General features: G+C 42.5%; 1 protein-coding gene across 1 annotated transcript in view; it reads left to right on the forward strand.

Moving 5' to 3' along the window:
- The first annotated feature begins 1,248 nt into the window (after positions 1-1,248).
- Positions 1,249-15,510, forward strand: part of MAST2 (microtubule associated serine/threonine kinase 2) — a 187,152-nt gene continuing 172,890 nt past the window's right edge. The window contains exon 1 of the mRNA XM_059477731.1: positions 1,249-1,513. Coding sequence (XP_059333714.1) covers positions 1,346-1,513 — 168 coding nt within the window. The 5' untranslated portion in view covers positions 1,249-1,345. The remainder of the gene's footprint in view (positions 1,514-15,510) is intronic.

Below are 15,510 nucleotides of genomic sequence, written 5' to 3' on the forward strand. Positions count from 1 at the left end.
TTTGTGCAAAATGAATGCAGAAACTGGTAACTTAAACCCTCAAGAAATAATTTGTAAAGACAAAAGTGCCAAGAGGGTGTGAACTACTGAGATGGAACACAAGGTGATGATATCCTCTTACTACTCCTTGAGGTAATGAATCTCTGAAGGTTTGTCTTTTCTGCTAAGATGGTGAAGTACATCTTAATCCACACCCTAAGAAGTGGAGGGGCACAGCTGGTGAACATTTTCCTGCAGCTCGGAGTTCCTGTGCAGGGATGTGGGATGCCCAGAGGTTCTCCCCTCTCCCGGGCACTGCGGACCTGGGGCTTGGATCCCACCGTGTCTTGCAGCAGGAAGTCTGTGGCATTTTTCCAATGTGACTGTCTACGTGTAACACCATCTGGAAGGTCCTGCACCCACTTGAGATTTTCACGGATAATTAAGAATTTATTGACAGGGAAGTTGGATTGTGCTGGACATCTGAGCTGATCTCGGATCACAATCACAGCGACAGGATGACGCACAGAAAGTTCTACCTGAATACGAGGAAGAACTTTACTCTGTGGGTGACCACACACCTGTACAGATTGCCCAGAGAGATTGCGGAGTCTCCTTCCCGGGCCATGTTCCAGAGCCGTCCGGATGCCATCCCGTGCCCCGTGCTGGAGCAGGCAGCTTGGAGCAGAGGAGCCACTGCGGTCCCGCCAGCCTGACTCACTCTGCGATCCACAGAATGGCAGAATTGCAGAACGACAGCACGGTTCAGGCCGGACGGGACCACAGTACCTCATCTGCTGCAGCCTCCCTGCCCCAGAGCAGCCGCACAGGATGGCATCCAGACAGCTCAGGAACATCTCCCAGGAGCGAGACTGATTCCGTGGGACACCAACGCTGCCCTCACGACCGCACGACACTCCCCCAAGAGGCATCCTCATTGCACACCGCCCAGCCTGCTTCTGCGAGGCAGCCCTGGCACGGACGCAGCGGCTGTTCCGCCCGGCAGGGCCACCGCTGGTCGGGACAGCGCAGCCCGGAGCCCGCCGCGGAGCCTCCCCCGGGACTCCCGCATCGCCCGCCCTCAGCGCCCGCGAGTCTCGCTCCTCCTCCCGCAACTCTCGCGATAGCGGCGGCGGGCGGGCGCGGGGCGGGAGGGGGCGGTGCCGCGGCGGCCGCGCTCGCTGACAGGCGGCGGGAGCGGGAGCGCGCGGCATGTCCGCGCCCGCGCGCCCCGCGCGCAGGTGCCCGCGGCCGCCCCGCCGCCCCGGCCCTCCGTGACCGCCGCCCGCCATGGGGCCCCGGCCGTGCCGCCGCCGCCGCTGAGGAGGGGAGGGGAGGAGAAGAAGAAGAAGAAGCCGCCGCCGCGATGAGGAAGGGCCGCTCTCGGGGGGACAAAGCGGCGCCGCCGCCGCCGGCGCGGAGGGAGCCCGGGCGGGCGGTGTCCGGCACCGTGGCGGAGCGCAGAGCCGCCCTGCTGGGGGGCGGCGGCAGGAAGGAGCCGGAGGATGCCCGGGCCGCGGGGGCGACGGAACGGGTAAAGCCGGGGCGCGGGGCGGGGGTCGCCGTTGTTATGGAGACGCGCCCCGCGTGGCGGGGCCGGTCCGCGCCCGCCCCGGGCCGGGACCGCGGCGCACCGGCGGGGCAGAGCGGCGAGGGGCGCGGGGCGGGGGCAGCGGCGGCGCCCGGTGCGGCGGCGGCCCCCGAGCATCCTCGCTTGCTCCGGGCGCTCCCGCAGGTAGATGCCCCCAGAAGGGCGGAGGGTGGAGCGGTGGCGTGCCCGTGCCGGTGCTGGCGGCGTGGCGTGAGTGAGTGAGCGAGCGAGCGAGGGCTGCGGGAGCCGCGGTGCCGCGAGTCTGCCCGCGTGCCGCGGAAGGCGGGGGAGGATGCAGTGGAGCCGGGTGTGTGCTGTGTGCTGGCTGGTGTTACTAATCGCAGAGTACATCTTTCTAGTAACCCTCTGTGGGTCACTCCCAATCGCGATGGTAATTATGATGCGTTTTCCAGCGTTTTAGGTCTTAATTCCAGGAGTGGTTTGTTTAGGAAACATAGTGTACCTTTGCAGAGACTTGAAAATGCACAGGCTTGTTACATGTGAGCGTGTGTAAGTTCAGCATGTCCACTTTCATGTCTTTCATACCCACAAAAACAGGATCTACTGATGGATGCTTAGGATTACAAGGACGAGAGACCAAAGAGATACTTAATCAAGTTTAGGATCATCAACACTTTGGTTTGATAGTCCTAGGTCTTTCTACAAGAGATAAAAATGGGAGATGACACTTTGTAGTGGAAAAATGCAGGTGACAACTAATGCTATTTTTTTGTTTATTTGAAGAGAAGGAGAAAGTATCACAAGTATGAAGATTCCTGGGATGCAGTAATTCATTGCTGTGTTTTGCCATTTTGTGGAGCAAAGAGAAAACCTAGGTTCTTTGTCAAAAAGGTGTTTTAAATTTACGTCATTGTTGCAGATGCACAGGTTTATGCTGTTTAAAAAATAATTTCTTAGTTTTTTTTTCCTAGAAAAGGTGCTTTACATTGCCTTCAGTTATGGGGGCCTTGGATTTTGGCTTTGACTAGTGGATATCTCTTGAATACAGATTTATCAGGCTGGGCCCTTGAAGAGGAGACATCTAGCATTTTATTCTCTAGTGCTTTGTTAAGCCAGGTGGTTAAGAGGGGTTGCTGCTTTTGATGTTTATTCTTTCCTGAAACAACTAAGGAATACTGTAGTCTTCATTCGGGTAAAAAAGATCTAAAATCGGAAGAGGTCACCTGGTATCTTCCTAGCTGTCTGTGAAATGGGCAAATTTGTAGAGCAATCAAATGCAGCAACAAGGTGTTTCTTGTACTGTTTTGATGTATGTTTATGATATTGACACGGAAATTGAAGGAAATTATTTCCATTCTTGGTGGTGTGAATGAAACTTACAAATGGTACACACAGAACATGCTACATCTGAATAATGTATTGAACACTTGGGCAATTTCACTGAGACAACCCCAATGCTGCAAACCAGGAAGGCTGCAAATTCAGAAGTGTCAGTTTTTGAGATGCACCAGGCTTTTTAATGGGAAATAATGCCAATTTGTGTTTAACTTGGGCGCTCTGACTAGGACCTGGAGTGACTTGTAAGAGCAGATCTTTGTGTGCTGGCAGGTATTCGGTGTGTTGGAGGAGGAATTTTTCAGCTAAAGTTAAGAAAGCTTCTACTCAACCATGTGTGAGATACTCCCCAAACTTCTAAGGAGAAGCTCTCATCCCCTCTTCCCTTTTGCCTTTCATTTAAGGTTTTGTGAGTGTGGTAAACAGCTGTAAATAAATGGGTGTGTTGGACAAATGTGACAAACAGCATTTCTGTCTTGAATACCAATAATTCAGCATTTATTTAAATGTTGTTAGTAGTGTGTGTGTGGTGAAAAAGGCCTTCTGAGATGCAGAAGACAGCGAGACACTCCATTTTCACTGATCCAGCTTGTAGCTTGACAAGTATTTCCTTTGGGGCCCTTCTGATTTAAGTAGCCCAGTTGTTCCCAAGTCTGTAATGTGCCCTCAGCAGTGCCAGTGCAACAGTGTGCACAGCTGCAGCAAACCATCCTGGATTAAATTCACATCTCTTTGTTTGCCATACATTTGCACAAGTTTGTGGCTGGGAGAGGCTGAGCTACTCCAGTGTTGAAAAAAATCCTTATCAAGCTGTGCCTGCAGCAGTTAATCACTGTACTGACCTTAAGGCCTTTGAAAATCTGGTCCTTTGCTGTGCTCGTAGCTCCGACGTGCCCACGATGAATGTTTGCGCTTTCTCGTGCGTTGTGCAAGAATTAAGAGTGGCTGTAATGGGCACATTAAAGATCCCTCTCGCCCAGTGTCCTGCCTCTCCCAGCTGCCAAGAACAGATGCTTGGAGGAGAGTACAGTGTATATTGAGGAAATGCCTCTCCCAGCCTCCAGTAATTTGTGGCTCATAGGTTTCCTGAACCAGAGGTGATATTTGTTTTTAGAGCCCCCAGTGGGTTTTTTCTTCTATGAATTTGTCCAATTAATGTTTGAAGCCATGTATGCTTGTAGCATCCACAACATCCTGTGGCTGAGTTGTAGGGCTTAAACACGTTTTGTGTGGAAAAAAACACTTATTTTTGTTTGCTCTTAAACTTTCTGCCTGCTTGGTTTCATGCCTTGCTTGTTCCTTCTTGTATTGGAAGAGACAGTGAAAAGGAGAATCCACGTTATTCTGTGTGCCTTATGGGTTGATGACTTTTTCTTGTATTTACTGTCCCTTGCTTGTGACTTTTCCAGAGGCACTTCAGAAAGAAGTTACTCTACCCCTTTCATTCTCCTTGCTGTCTTCTTTGCACCTTTTGCAGGTATGTTTCTGAGTGGAGACAGTGATGCAGGAATCCAAGGAACAGGGTTGGGTTGCAATAACCAGGACCAGCTACAGTATTTCAGCATATGCCACCCAGTAAACTTACATAGCATATTAGATTTCCTTCTTTAATCTTTTGCATGCTTTTTCTAGACAATCTTTAAGCATTGAGTTGGCACTTCTGTGGAACTGTGATAACTCCAGTCACTCTTTTAAGTGGTAATAACTAGTTCAGAACTTGTGATTGTGTACATATTTTTTAAATACTATGCATCATTTTACAACTACTTGCTATTTTACAGCCCACTTAAACAGTATCATTAAAATCTTCTTCAGATCTTTGGTCTTAGCTTTTGCAATCTTCAGTAACTTTAAACATTGTCAGCAAACTCTGTAACGTAAGTGTCAAACTTCTTTGCTAGATTTTGCTTTAAAATATGGAAGGTGTTGACTCCAGGAGAGATCCTTGTGAGACTCCAGTGGTGATCCTTCTTTTTTGGGAAAAAGGCCAATTGCTCCAACATGCTTCCAGTTCATCAGTCATTAACTCATGACTGAATTGTCCTTCTTACTCTGTGACATTTTAATTTCATTGAGTGAGGGCATCTTTGTCAAGCACAGCCCACTTGGATTTCAGTAAAGGATCAGTTTAATCATGGTATGATTGCTGACTGCACTGAAGGAGAAAAACGGGAAGTTGAGGTGATTGTTGCTCATCAATGACAGTCACCCTCATCCAGAGGCACATTTCAAGCACTAGGCTGTTTCCATATCATGCTGACATAGTTCGTTTTAGTGATATTTATAGTGGAAGATTTGACATGGATCATGGCCAATATTTGTCAGAATTGCTTTTATTAGCATTTTTTTCTTCAGGTAGAAGACAAAGTCCCAACAGAAAGGATTCTTCAGTTTCTAGAGGAGATGGCTGTAGAGGTTGTGATGGAATTATACGAGACTGTGGTTGGTCTGCAGAGGGTGGGTAGCAAACAGCAACTCACTGTGTCCTCTGGTATCAGGGATGACTCAGGCTTTGCAAGAGGTGGATCTTCATGCTCAAGGTAATACCTGTACTTTGTATTTTTTTTCCCCAAGGGATGGAAAAGATCCAAAGGAGGCGATTAAGAGTGAACATTATTTGTTAGGTAGGCTGGATCCACCTGAGGAAAACACCTGAAATAATCTAAAATCTAGGAGAACATTGGAATGGGGCAAATGCATGTGCTTGCTTTTACTTGTCTGTGTGGAATGTCTTTGTTATTTTTTCCATGAGGAGTGGGAGCTAATGTGTCCCTAACAAATAAAAATGCTGTCTTCCTCTAAAAGCAGAGGGATGATAAACAGAGGTGAGGAAAACTGAAGTATTGTCACAGGTCTAGCGGGATGGAGGTTGAGAGAGAGTAAAAATAGAGTGTACTGGGTATCACTGAATGACATTTTCTGCTCTAAAGGCATGCAGGGAACTAGGGAGTGCAACCCAGGGGTGCTTGCTTGGATATGTGACAAGGTGAGGGAACAGAAACAGACCCCATCACTTCTGACAAGCTTCCCACTCTTGCTGTGGGTGGCCAGGTGTGCCACCAATTTCTGCTTGGATGCAAAGTATTTTCTGAGCTTTTAACAAGCTAACTGAGTTACAATCAATTCATTTAACCATAACCGTCTATAGGAACTGTAGTGCTACAAACTTTATCAGAGTAACAAAAATATTCCTTTTTCCCCCCCCACCTGTCTTTGAAACATTTTAGATCTTTCTGTCCCAAAGCCAAAATGGAGCATTGAGGTTATCCGGTGTGCTGTCTGTGGACCTTTCCTGAAAGATAAATTAAAACATCCCTCTTAGAAACTGATCTTATCTTAGCATTAGATCATGGTGTGTTTGTCACCTCTTCTGAAAGCTCTGCCAATGTTTAATTATTCCTGCAGTTAGAAAACTAAACGACATCTTACTTCAGCGCTTGTTTTGTCTAATGGCCAACTTTCAGCTGTGGAATATGCTTGTGCTAGCACAGGCAGTAAAAATTCTCTACTATCTGATCTCTTTTCCATGCAGAAGTATTTGAAATGTAAAATTGAGCTTTGGTTGGAACAGAAGATACTGAGTTCTTTTGCTTCTAGAACTGTGTGCATTTCCCTCTTGATTGTTCTTGGAGTGTTTGCCAAACCCAGGTAATGCTCTGGCAGCAGCCTGGAATAGTGTGATTGCAGACAAGCTTCCTCCTTCACTACTTTTGGATACTTGTCTTTTTGCAATTTTTGGGATTGCATTACCACAGTTGGGTGTGTCATATGAGAGAAAGTTTTGTAACATTATGCATATGTGGATATTTCTCCTCCATCTATGAGTAAAATCATGCAAACTTGTCCAAGACTACTTGTAAACGATAGGTTACAAAGCTTATTACTCCTTTCATGTTGTCATTATATTTTGATTCTTTTTTTTTTTTTTTTCTTGGAAGGAATAGCAAAGGATCTTTTCCACTGACTTCTCACCCTGTTCTTTTTTGGAAAGCAGTGAGTGACCAGCAGGGAGAAACTGGCCAAACCCCAGAGTGCTACTCAGATTTATTTTGTCTCCACAACTGCAGAGAAGCTGTTACCATGCTTTCCTTGCTGCGTGGCAAGCCTGGAAACTGAAGAGATCTTTCTTTTTTTCCTAATTAGAACTTCAGTAGTTCAAATATACTAAGTGTTTTCTTTTCTTTTCCCTCTAGGTGACATCAGTGCTAGTAAAGGCAGTACCCCTGTTGTGATGAGCTCTGTATGTAGACTGCAGAACAGTTTGGTGTTCTTTGGTTATTTCTACCATGAGTCTTCCCTTTTGATTGACAAATGAAGAATAAAGTTTTTGGAGTTCAGTTGGCACTTTGCTTCTCAGTTTTCTCTACAGCTCTGACTCTCAGGTTGCTGATCACAGCTCTGTTGTAGCTCTCCCAGTCATGGACCCTGTGGGTAACAGCTCACAACACTCAGAGGTGTTCTTTATAACTTCATGTCAAAGCCTACAGGCTGGGATGAAACTTAATCTGAAGAAGATGAAGGTTTATTTTCAAAATTCCAGCACAAAAACCGAATCAAATGGACTTACTGTTAGCCATGCAGATTGCATTTGCAATCTAGTGTAGTTTGTACTATTCACATTACATATTCTATAAAAGCAACCATAGCTTAATCATAGCCAAATATATTCTGTAAACATCATTGCCCCTTTTATTAAAGGAGGGATGGAGTGCTGCTAACTTCTGGAAGATCAGGAATCATCTGTTTATATAAATGCTTATTACCACCTGTTATGTGAAATTGTTTAGGGTTGATTTTAGGGTAGTTCTGACCTGTGTCAGTTTTGTCAAGGGAGCTAAAGAAATTTCCTAAGGAGGACATTGATAAAGACTCCTGAATTGCAAGTTGTGATTTTTTCCAGTAAAAACTCAGTTACTGTTTGCAGACCTCAAACTTCCTTTTCTCATCTTCCTTTGTTGCTGTCTAGCTCTTTTTCTTAGGGCAGGAAGAAAGGAACAAAAAAGTGCTGCTTTCTAATAAAAAGCACAATTCTAGCGTGTGGAGCTTCTAATATGGTTAACCAGAGTCCAGAGTGCATGGTTGGCTGGCAGGCATTCTTACTTATCTTCAGACTTTATTTTCTGAAGTTTATTACCTTTTCTATGGAGAAATAAAGGTAGTCAGGAGGCCAGGGTGTAGCTGTGGAGGAATCAGATGTTTTCTTGTGACATGCGTGGTTCTATCTTTGTTTTCTTCTTGGTCCTTTCTCTGAGGAGGCAGGAAAAGAAACCAGAAAGAACAAACCTGTCAGTGCCCCATAGGTGTGTCTCACTGCCTGCCATGAGCTGATTCTTGTTGATGCCAAAGCTGCTCTGCCTTTCTGTGTCCTCATCAAACAGACATGGCAGCTCCAGGTGAGCTCTTCCTCTGGGTTCACTTCTGTGTTCATACCAATATTTAAAAATATGGGGTGCTGAAAAAGTGACTGAGGGACAGAGTCATCTAAAAGCAAGCAGAGGGGAATGAATCAAGGGATCAATTCCGTAATGTGCTTATTAGATAATAACAGAACTGAGCCAAAAGAGAAATCCAGATGCAGACAAAAGGCACGTGGAGTCAAGTGACCAATTCTGCAATGGGCTGGTTGGGTAAGAGCAAAGTGGCACCAGAGGGCTGATGGCACTTCTCTGGCCTGAGAAAATGGAATCATCGCTTTTCTCCAAGTTGAGTATTAATGGACAAAATTCTGTTGTGTAAATCAATATTTAGGAGGCATTGCATCAGCAGCTTAGATGATTCAGCTCGCCCATGTGAGATTTCGATTTCCTGTCACAAGTGAAGAGTAAGAGCAAATATTGTATTAGCCACATTAATTTCATATCTTGCATATTAGAATAGCTAAGCAGGCAGTGGAAAGATGCAGTACACTGCATTTCTTGTCCAAAAGCAGAATAGAAGTGAAGGAGCCAAGAGAATTCTTCCAGAAGTGCGAGGGTTTGGTGTTGCCCTGCTTTTCTTTAGAATAATTATTAGCCTTAAGGGGGAAGCTGCTGCTACCTACTGTTTGTTACAGAGCACTTGAGGATAACAGTGGGGTGCTGTCCAAGGCTTGGATTAGGCAGCTGCAAAGCACTCAAAGATTTTGGATATATTCCTGACTGGATGCTTTGGGAAACTGAGTAGTATATCCAAGTGTTACTGTGTTGGAGGAATGGGTATGTGTTATTGACTTTACACCTAGCAGTTGACTTTTTGAGCAAGCTCACCTGCCTTCTTGCAGCCCAGAGTGTAAGTGTTGTCCTGCTTGTCAAGGTAGTTCTTAAAAGTCTTTAGAAGGAGAAGTTCTTCATTTTGCTTTGATAGGTATTTTTTATTGCCCGTGCTGCCTGCCATAAGCCAACATTGCTTTAGTGCTATAAGAAAGGCAATGGGTTATTGAAGATATGATGATAGGCATTTATTTGAAATAAAAATTTTTTTAAAGTCTTATTTAATTCCTATTCATGGAAGCTGAGTAGCTGAAGCTAACAAAACACTGAAGACCACCAGGCTGGTGAACTGTTTGAGACTAAACCGAAATGCTTTATCCATCAGCAAGCCTTTGTTCCTCAAGAACCACAATAGATAAATGGACAGGTCATATAGAGTCTCAGTGATTTCATTTCCACATCAAATAATGATGTGCTGTGGTTAGTGTATTTTTGTAGTGATGTTTGAAGCCTGGTGAAAATGCTGCTCTTTGAAGGATGAAGCATGAACACTCAAAAGACTGCCTTTGAAACCAGATTTAGAACTTTTTAATTTGCTCTTCCTCTAAGCTGTGTCTTTTGTGAGTTTTTTATTTAACTTACAATTAGGTTCCACAAACCCCAAATCTAGTAATCTGTCAGAAGTTATTTTCAAATGTTCTGTTATAAATGCATGTTACAGTGCAGTGAGGGAAGAGGGTTCAAGACTGATGGCTTGGTCCTGCAATAATTTGGAAGTCTAGCTTATAATTTTTTTTCTATTTGAAATTGGTCTAGTGTTAATGGAGTCTATTCTGTACATGGAAAACAGGATGATGCTGTGTTTGTTTCCAGGAAAAAATACTGTCTTTGCTATTGGACTTGCATCATAAATATTTTCACTTTTTGTTATACATGTAGTAAACATTTCTACCAATTAAACCTTTTAGTTGGTCTGGATTTTTATGAATGTAAAAGCAAGACAGCAATTCAAAACATTCCATGTACATGTTTAAATTTCCAGAAGCAGATGGAGCTGTTGAGGGTGGGCTCTGGGGAGTGTAAGAATTTTTGAAATGTAATTTCTGATTTAGTCTTCATGAGCTGTTTATATAGGAAGATTTTCTGTAATGATTTTTGTTATAAGGTGTGAGAAATAATCCACCATAAACATTCTCAGCTGTTTGTAGCCAAAATAAGTTGATTAGTTAATTGATTGATACTTGGCAATTTTTTTTCTTGACATTTACTGAGTCATGCTGTGTTCTGAAACTCTTGTAGGTGTTTAACATATCAGCTAATTCAGCTAATGCTAAAAATACTTAACAAGGGTTATAATAAGAAGCTGATTTTCACTGCACTTTTAGAATGCACCTTCCATTATCTGCTCGTTGTCCAAACACCCAGCAATCCATTCAGGACAGATTTCCAGTGAAATTTTTGCTTCTAAGGGGCTCATTCAGCTGGCCCTGACTTCTTGCAGTGTCTGTGAGCTGTCTTGTGGAAATTGGCTGGATATACACTGTGTGTGTTTATCACTTGGATATGTTAGCTGCTAGCACAGCAGGATTGAAAACCAGTAATAGACTGTGTAGGTCCTGCCATCCCTGTTGAATTTCCCCTATGGGATTTGATGGAAGAGTTCACAGAGCAGATTGTCTTTCAGGATGGAAGAGACACTACAGAAAGGTTACAGTAGTAAACAAATGCTGGCCTGCAGCATTCAGAAGGCACTTTTGCTAAAGACTAAAATTATGTGTGCAGTTAGACCCAAACTTGAGACACTTTTGTTTGGATTAACAAAATACAGCAAAGCTGAGTGGAAAAGGTACATCAACCAAGGAGTGAGGGAGGTTCAGTCTGTGGGATGAAAACTTGAGAAAACATTTCAACTGCATTTCAGGAAGCTTGAAGACTTCTATGAAATACAGTACTTGTCAGATTGATTAATTGATGCTCAAGCCTGGCTTCCTTTTATCCTTTAAAAATACAGCTATCATGTTTTGAGCTCGATAATAATGATTTAAAAACCTAGTTTTCTAATTCATTAGTTTTCTTATATGCCTTTCTGTTGCTATGTATGATGGGAACTTTGTGCTGCTGCCTCTGCAGATTGTCTTCATCCCACTCAGGGTCATACATGTGCAGAAGGACTGCACAAACACCTGAGTTAGACTCTGCAAGTGGTTTGAGCCTAGGTCCATGTTTCCAGGAAGGCTGTCCCCCTCTGCATGTGGAGTTCTTTTGGTGGGGCCTCTTGGGATAGGACAAGGGGTAATGGCTTTAAACTGAAGGAGGGTTGATTTAGATTAGATATAAGAAGAATTTTTTACCAAGGGTGTGGTGATGCACTGGGGGAGGTTGCCTAGAGAGGTGGGGGGTGCCCCATGTCTGCAGGGGTGCAAGGGCAGGTTGGAGGGGACTTGAAACAACCTGGTATAGTGAAAGGTGTCTGTGCCCATGGCAGTGGGACTGGAACAAGATGATCTTTAAAGATCCAAAACCAATACACTATTCTATGATTTCCAGGTATCCCAGGTGCTAAGCTAGAGATTTGCTTCTCTCTGCATTGAAGGGCATACAGCTCAGAATGATCAAATTGTGTTTCTCTGCACTCTTAAAATACCATTTGTCATTATGAAACAAGTACACAAATGACAAAACTACCTTTTTCTTCTATGCAGCTTTCAGAGAATACAACTTCACTAATGCAAGCAAAGTGTTAAACTCTGGGAGAGACAAAACTGAACAAGAGTGTGTAATGTCAGCGTGGGGTGCTACTTGGAAAAAATGCACTGATAGTGAAATGATTTCATGTCTAGCAATGCTTCTTTGATGTTTGTTCTGTTAATCTGGTAGCTGTGTGTCCTCTGTTCACTGAGGACTCTCAGCAGCTCTCATGACTGTATCATACTCCAGTTTTATTGTAAAGGAGCTTTTATAGTGCCCCAGAGCAAGGAAATGTCACCTCAAAAATTAAATGCCTAGTAATTAAAACATGTTTATTGGTTGCTAAAATCACAGCATTCAATATTTAGTGTATTTACAAGCATTTTATTATCATAAAAATAACATTTTAATATGGAGCCTTAGTAAAGACCTTTAGAAGGAAATGAAGGAATCAAGTCAGAACTGATGTCAAGTGTTCTGGGCAGCACCAGAAGATCAGAGAACAAATGAATGAATTATAATCACTGTTTTAGAGAAAAGCTTATAAATGAGTTGTCTGGCTACTGGGTGACTGAAGGCATTTAGATATTTAAATATCCAGGCATAGATGGATCCAGTGACATATTAGTAGCAAATAGGTCTTTATTAAATTGCACCTGTGCAGTATGAAGGTGGCAAAAATATGACCATGAAAGCTAAATTATTCATTAATTTAATTATTTGTACATTCTTTGGCATTTACGTTAATCTCTTTTTAGGACAGAAGAGAATCTGTTTCCAGGGTTCTTTTGCCAGTTTAGCAGACACTTCAGCAGGAGTGTCTGCTGACTCCAGTCTTTGTCTGAGCTCAAGGCACGGTGCTGTTCATAAACCCAACACTGGGCATTGTTTTTCTTCTCAGGCAGAAGAGAAGAAATACGTCTTGTCCTTGAAAAAATTGTGGCTTCTGTTCCTTTGTGATGGAACTGTATTACCCTGCTTGGTGAGGAGAAGCTTTTGTGCAGATTATAGCGTTTCCATTTCTTTGTGCAGACACTGATAAGAATTGTGAATTAGCTTATCTTTGCTATTTAATGGGGTCTGTGACGAGAAGCTGAGGACTAAGCACTTATTGTGTGTCCAAGGGTTGACTTAGTTTTGTTTAGGTCTAAAGCCACTGGTAATTTTAGTCACAGTCTTATAATAAATTGATAATTTTTTCCCCTGTTCTGTACATGCAGATCTGCTGTTGAATCTCAGGGAAAATTTGTTCTCAGGAAAAACCTCACACAAGTGCTTCTTATTTTTGGCTCTGAATCGATGTGCTTATCTCATTTGTGGTAGGAAGTGAGAAGGTTGCAGATGTTTTATGGAAACAAAAATATTGATGCCAAAGTATTGGAACTTCACAAAAAAAGAAGTTTTTTCATGGTCCAAATAGAAATCCTTCTCAGTGATGATAACACCAGATTAAATTGTATCTTGGTCTCTGTCAGATATATGAACAAATAGTGTTTTAACTTTCAGCAGTCCACCGGTTCTTGTTGTATTTTATTTTGCCCGTAATCTCTGTCTAGCTATAGATGGTTTCACTACTGCTACTATTCAGGCCATATCTGTGAACCATAAAAAAATCCTGGGCAAACAAATTAGTGCTGCTGAAGTGGATTCCTGTTGTGTTTTCTGGTTTCATACTTTGCTTTGTGCAATATTTGTTATTCAAGTGAGCTTTAACAGTTATGATCAAGTCTTAAAATTGTATTACCCATCTGCAAGTAGCCATTCAATGTCTGATTAGAAAATCCCCTTGAGCTCACCTGAGTGCTTCTCCACCAAAGTTCAGTTTATGAGTTATTTTTTAAATTTTCTTTGTTTCATTTGAAATAAGCCTTGGAATAGCAGTTGGGCATGGATTTCTTCCCTCTGGCCTCCTAAGTCTTGGGACATATTTTAAGGCAATATCTCATACTGGACCAATAGATACTTTCATTAGAGATTGCACTTCAAACTTAATGAACCTTAACATTTTTCTTTGGAAATTGCTTTTGGCAAAACAAGATTAGAACTTGTATTATTAGTAAATAAGTAATTTTTATACAGCACACACATTTTAATACACTGTTATTGTTCACTTGTCAAACTTTGTATTTTCGGCTACTATTTTATTTTAAAATGTATTTTATTTGTGCCTTAGATATAGAAAACTCTATACTGTTTTGGGTCAGGAATCAAATATGAATACAGATAACACCTCTTAGGTTTTCCAACTCAACCTGGAGGTTCCTGCCTGAAATATATAAAATCAGATAAAACTTCCTTCCTGGTTCTATTGCTATGAAGCAATTGTTTGTTCGTGTAAATTAAATGAACTTAAAACTTACCATTAGGTTTTGTTCATCTCTGTTCCTAAAAAAACAGGGAGTTTACATTCCAAATAAAAATTCATTGGCTTGTAACATTTTACTGGGCATTAAACAGAGTTTACACAGGTGTAGGTAGGTATTTTATGTTGATTTGTTCTTTCCCTGTGAACGAGATAGTGAGACAATTTCATGTGCACAAAAATCAATATAGTTGGAGTTCTGAAAGCTCCAAAGTGAGCCATCAGAGTTGCAGGGAATGAAGGTGCTCTGCAGAATCCTCTGGTAAGTCTCCTTTTTATAGCCAATAAGAAATGACAGGTTTCTTTGCCTGCACAGATGAAAGTGCAGCTGTTCCTGCTCTGGCTCCACGAGCAGTTCCCATTCTAGTCTGACCCACAGCCTAGGTATGCTAACAGGGGTTTAAATTCAGTGTTTTCTTTGTAATAAATATCTGAATAAACTTGTGAGGAACTGACAAACCAGAAGAGTTTGGCTTGCTGATACTGTGGGTTAGGGTCTTCGGCAGATCTAAACATGCACCTCTATTTAACCATGTAAAACCTCATAGACAAGGATAGGGAAGATAAATGAGATAAATTTGATAACACACAGGATGCTAAAGAGAACTTGCAGTAATCCTAGTCAGTGATCCTGGGACTCATCACATGCTTGACACATCTTTTGAGTCTATTGAAAGAAAATCTTCAGAAAAAAGGTGTTTTGACGTCTTATAAAATCCAATTATATTACAAATCCCTTTTTTGGTGGGGGTCATATTTCTTTTAATCCTTACAGCATTTGAGTAAGGATGATGAATGATGGAGTTGTTTTGTTTTATCTGGCCAGGAGTTAATTTCCCTGCTCAATACAACCTTTTAATGTTTGCAATACTCATGCTAGAGGAGCAATGATAAAGGAATGAGGTGGCCTTTAATGCTCAGTGTCTTTGTTCAGACTGGTTTTGTTGTGAGTGCAGCTACTGAGCCTGGTGTGGGGTTTGGAGTCTTGACAGATTGATAGTGGTTTCTTTGAGCCTCTGTGAAGTCTGATACAGACTTTAGATGCTCTGTTTCTTTTTCTTCCCTTGATAAAATTCATTTGGCTTTAGGCATTTACGAGCTGAATTCAAGAATTACTCTTCTCTTTTGGCTGTTGGGGAGATCTTGAAGTAGGGTTGAAAACTTTGTTTAACCCATATATGTTTTCATGTAAGGACCAAACATTCAAGCTGATATAATTTAATCATCAATTACCTTCTTTTTTAGACTGTGGTTCCATTAGGAATAAAACAATTCTCTATTTCAATAGGCCTCATAAAGGGGCTAATAATGTACACAGTTATAAATATTTACCTTTTCTTTTTAACAAGCTTTTTTGTGTGATCCTGCAGCTGGGACACTTCACAACAGAGTTAACAGCACTGACT

This window comes from Ammospiza nelsoni, chromosome 9 (assembly GCF_027579445.1).
Source record: "Ammospiza nelsoni isolate bAmmNel1 chromosome 9, bAmmNel1.pri, whole genome shotgun sequence".
Lineage (NCBI taxonomy): Eukaryota > Metazoa > Chordata > Aves > Passeriformes > Passerellidae > Ammospiza > Ammospiza nelsoni.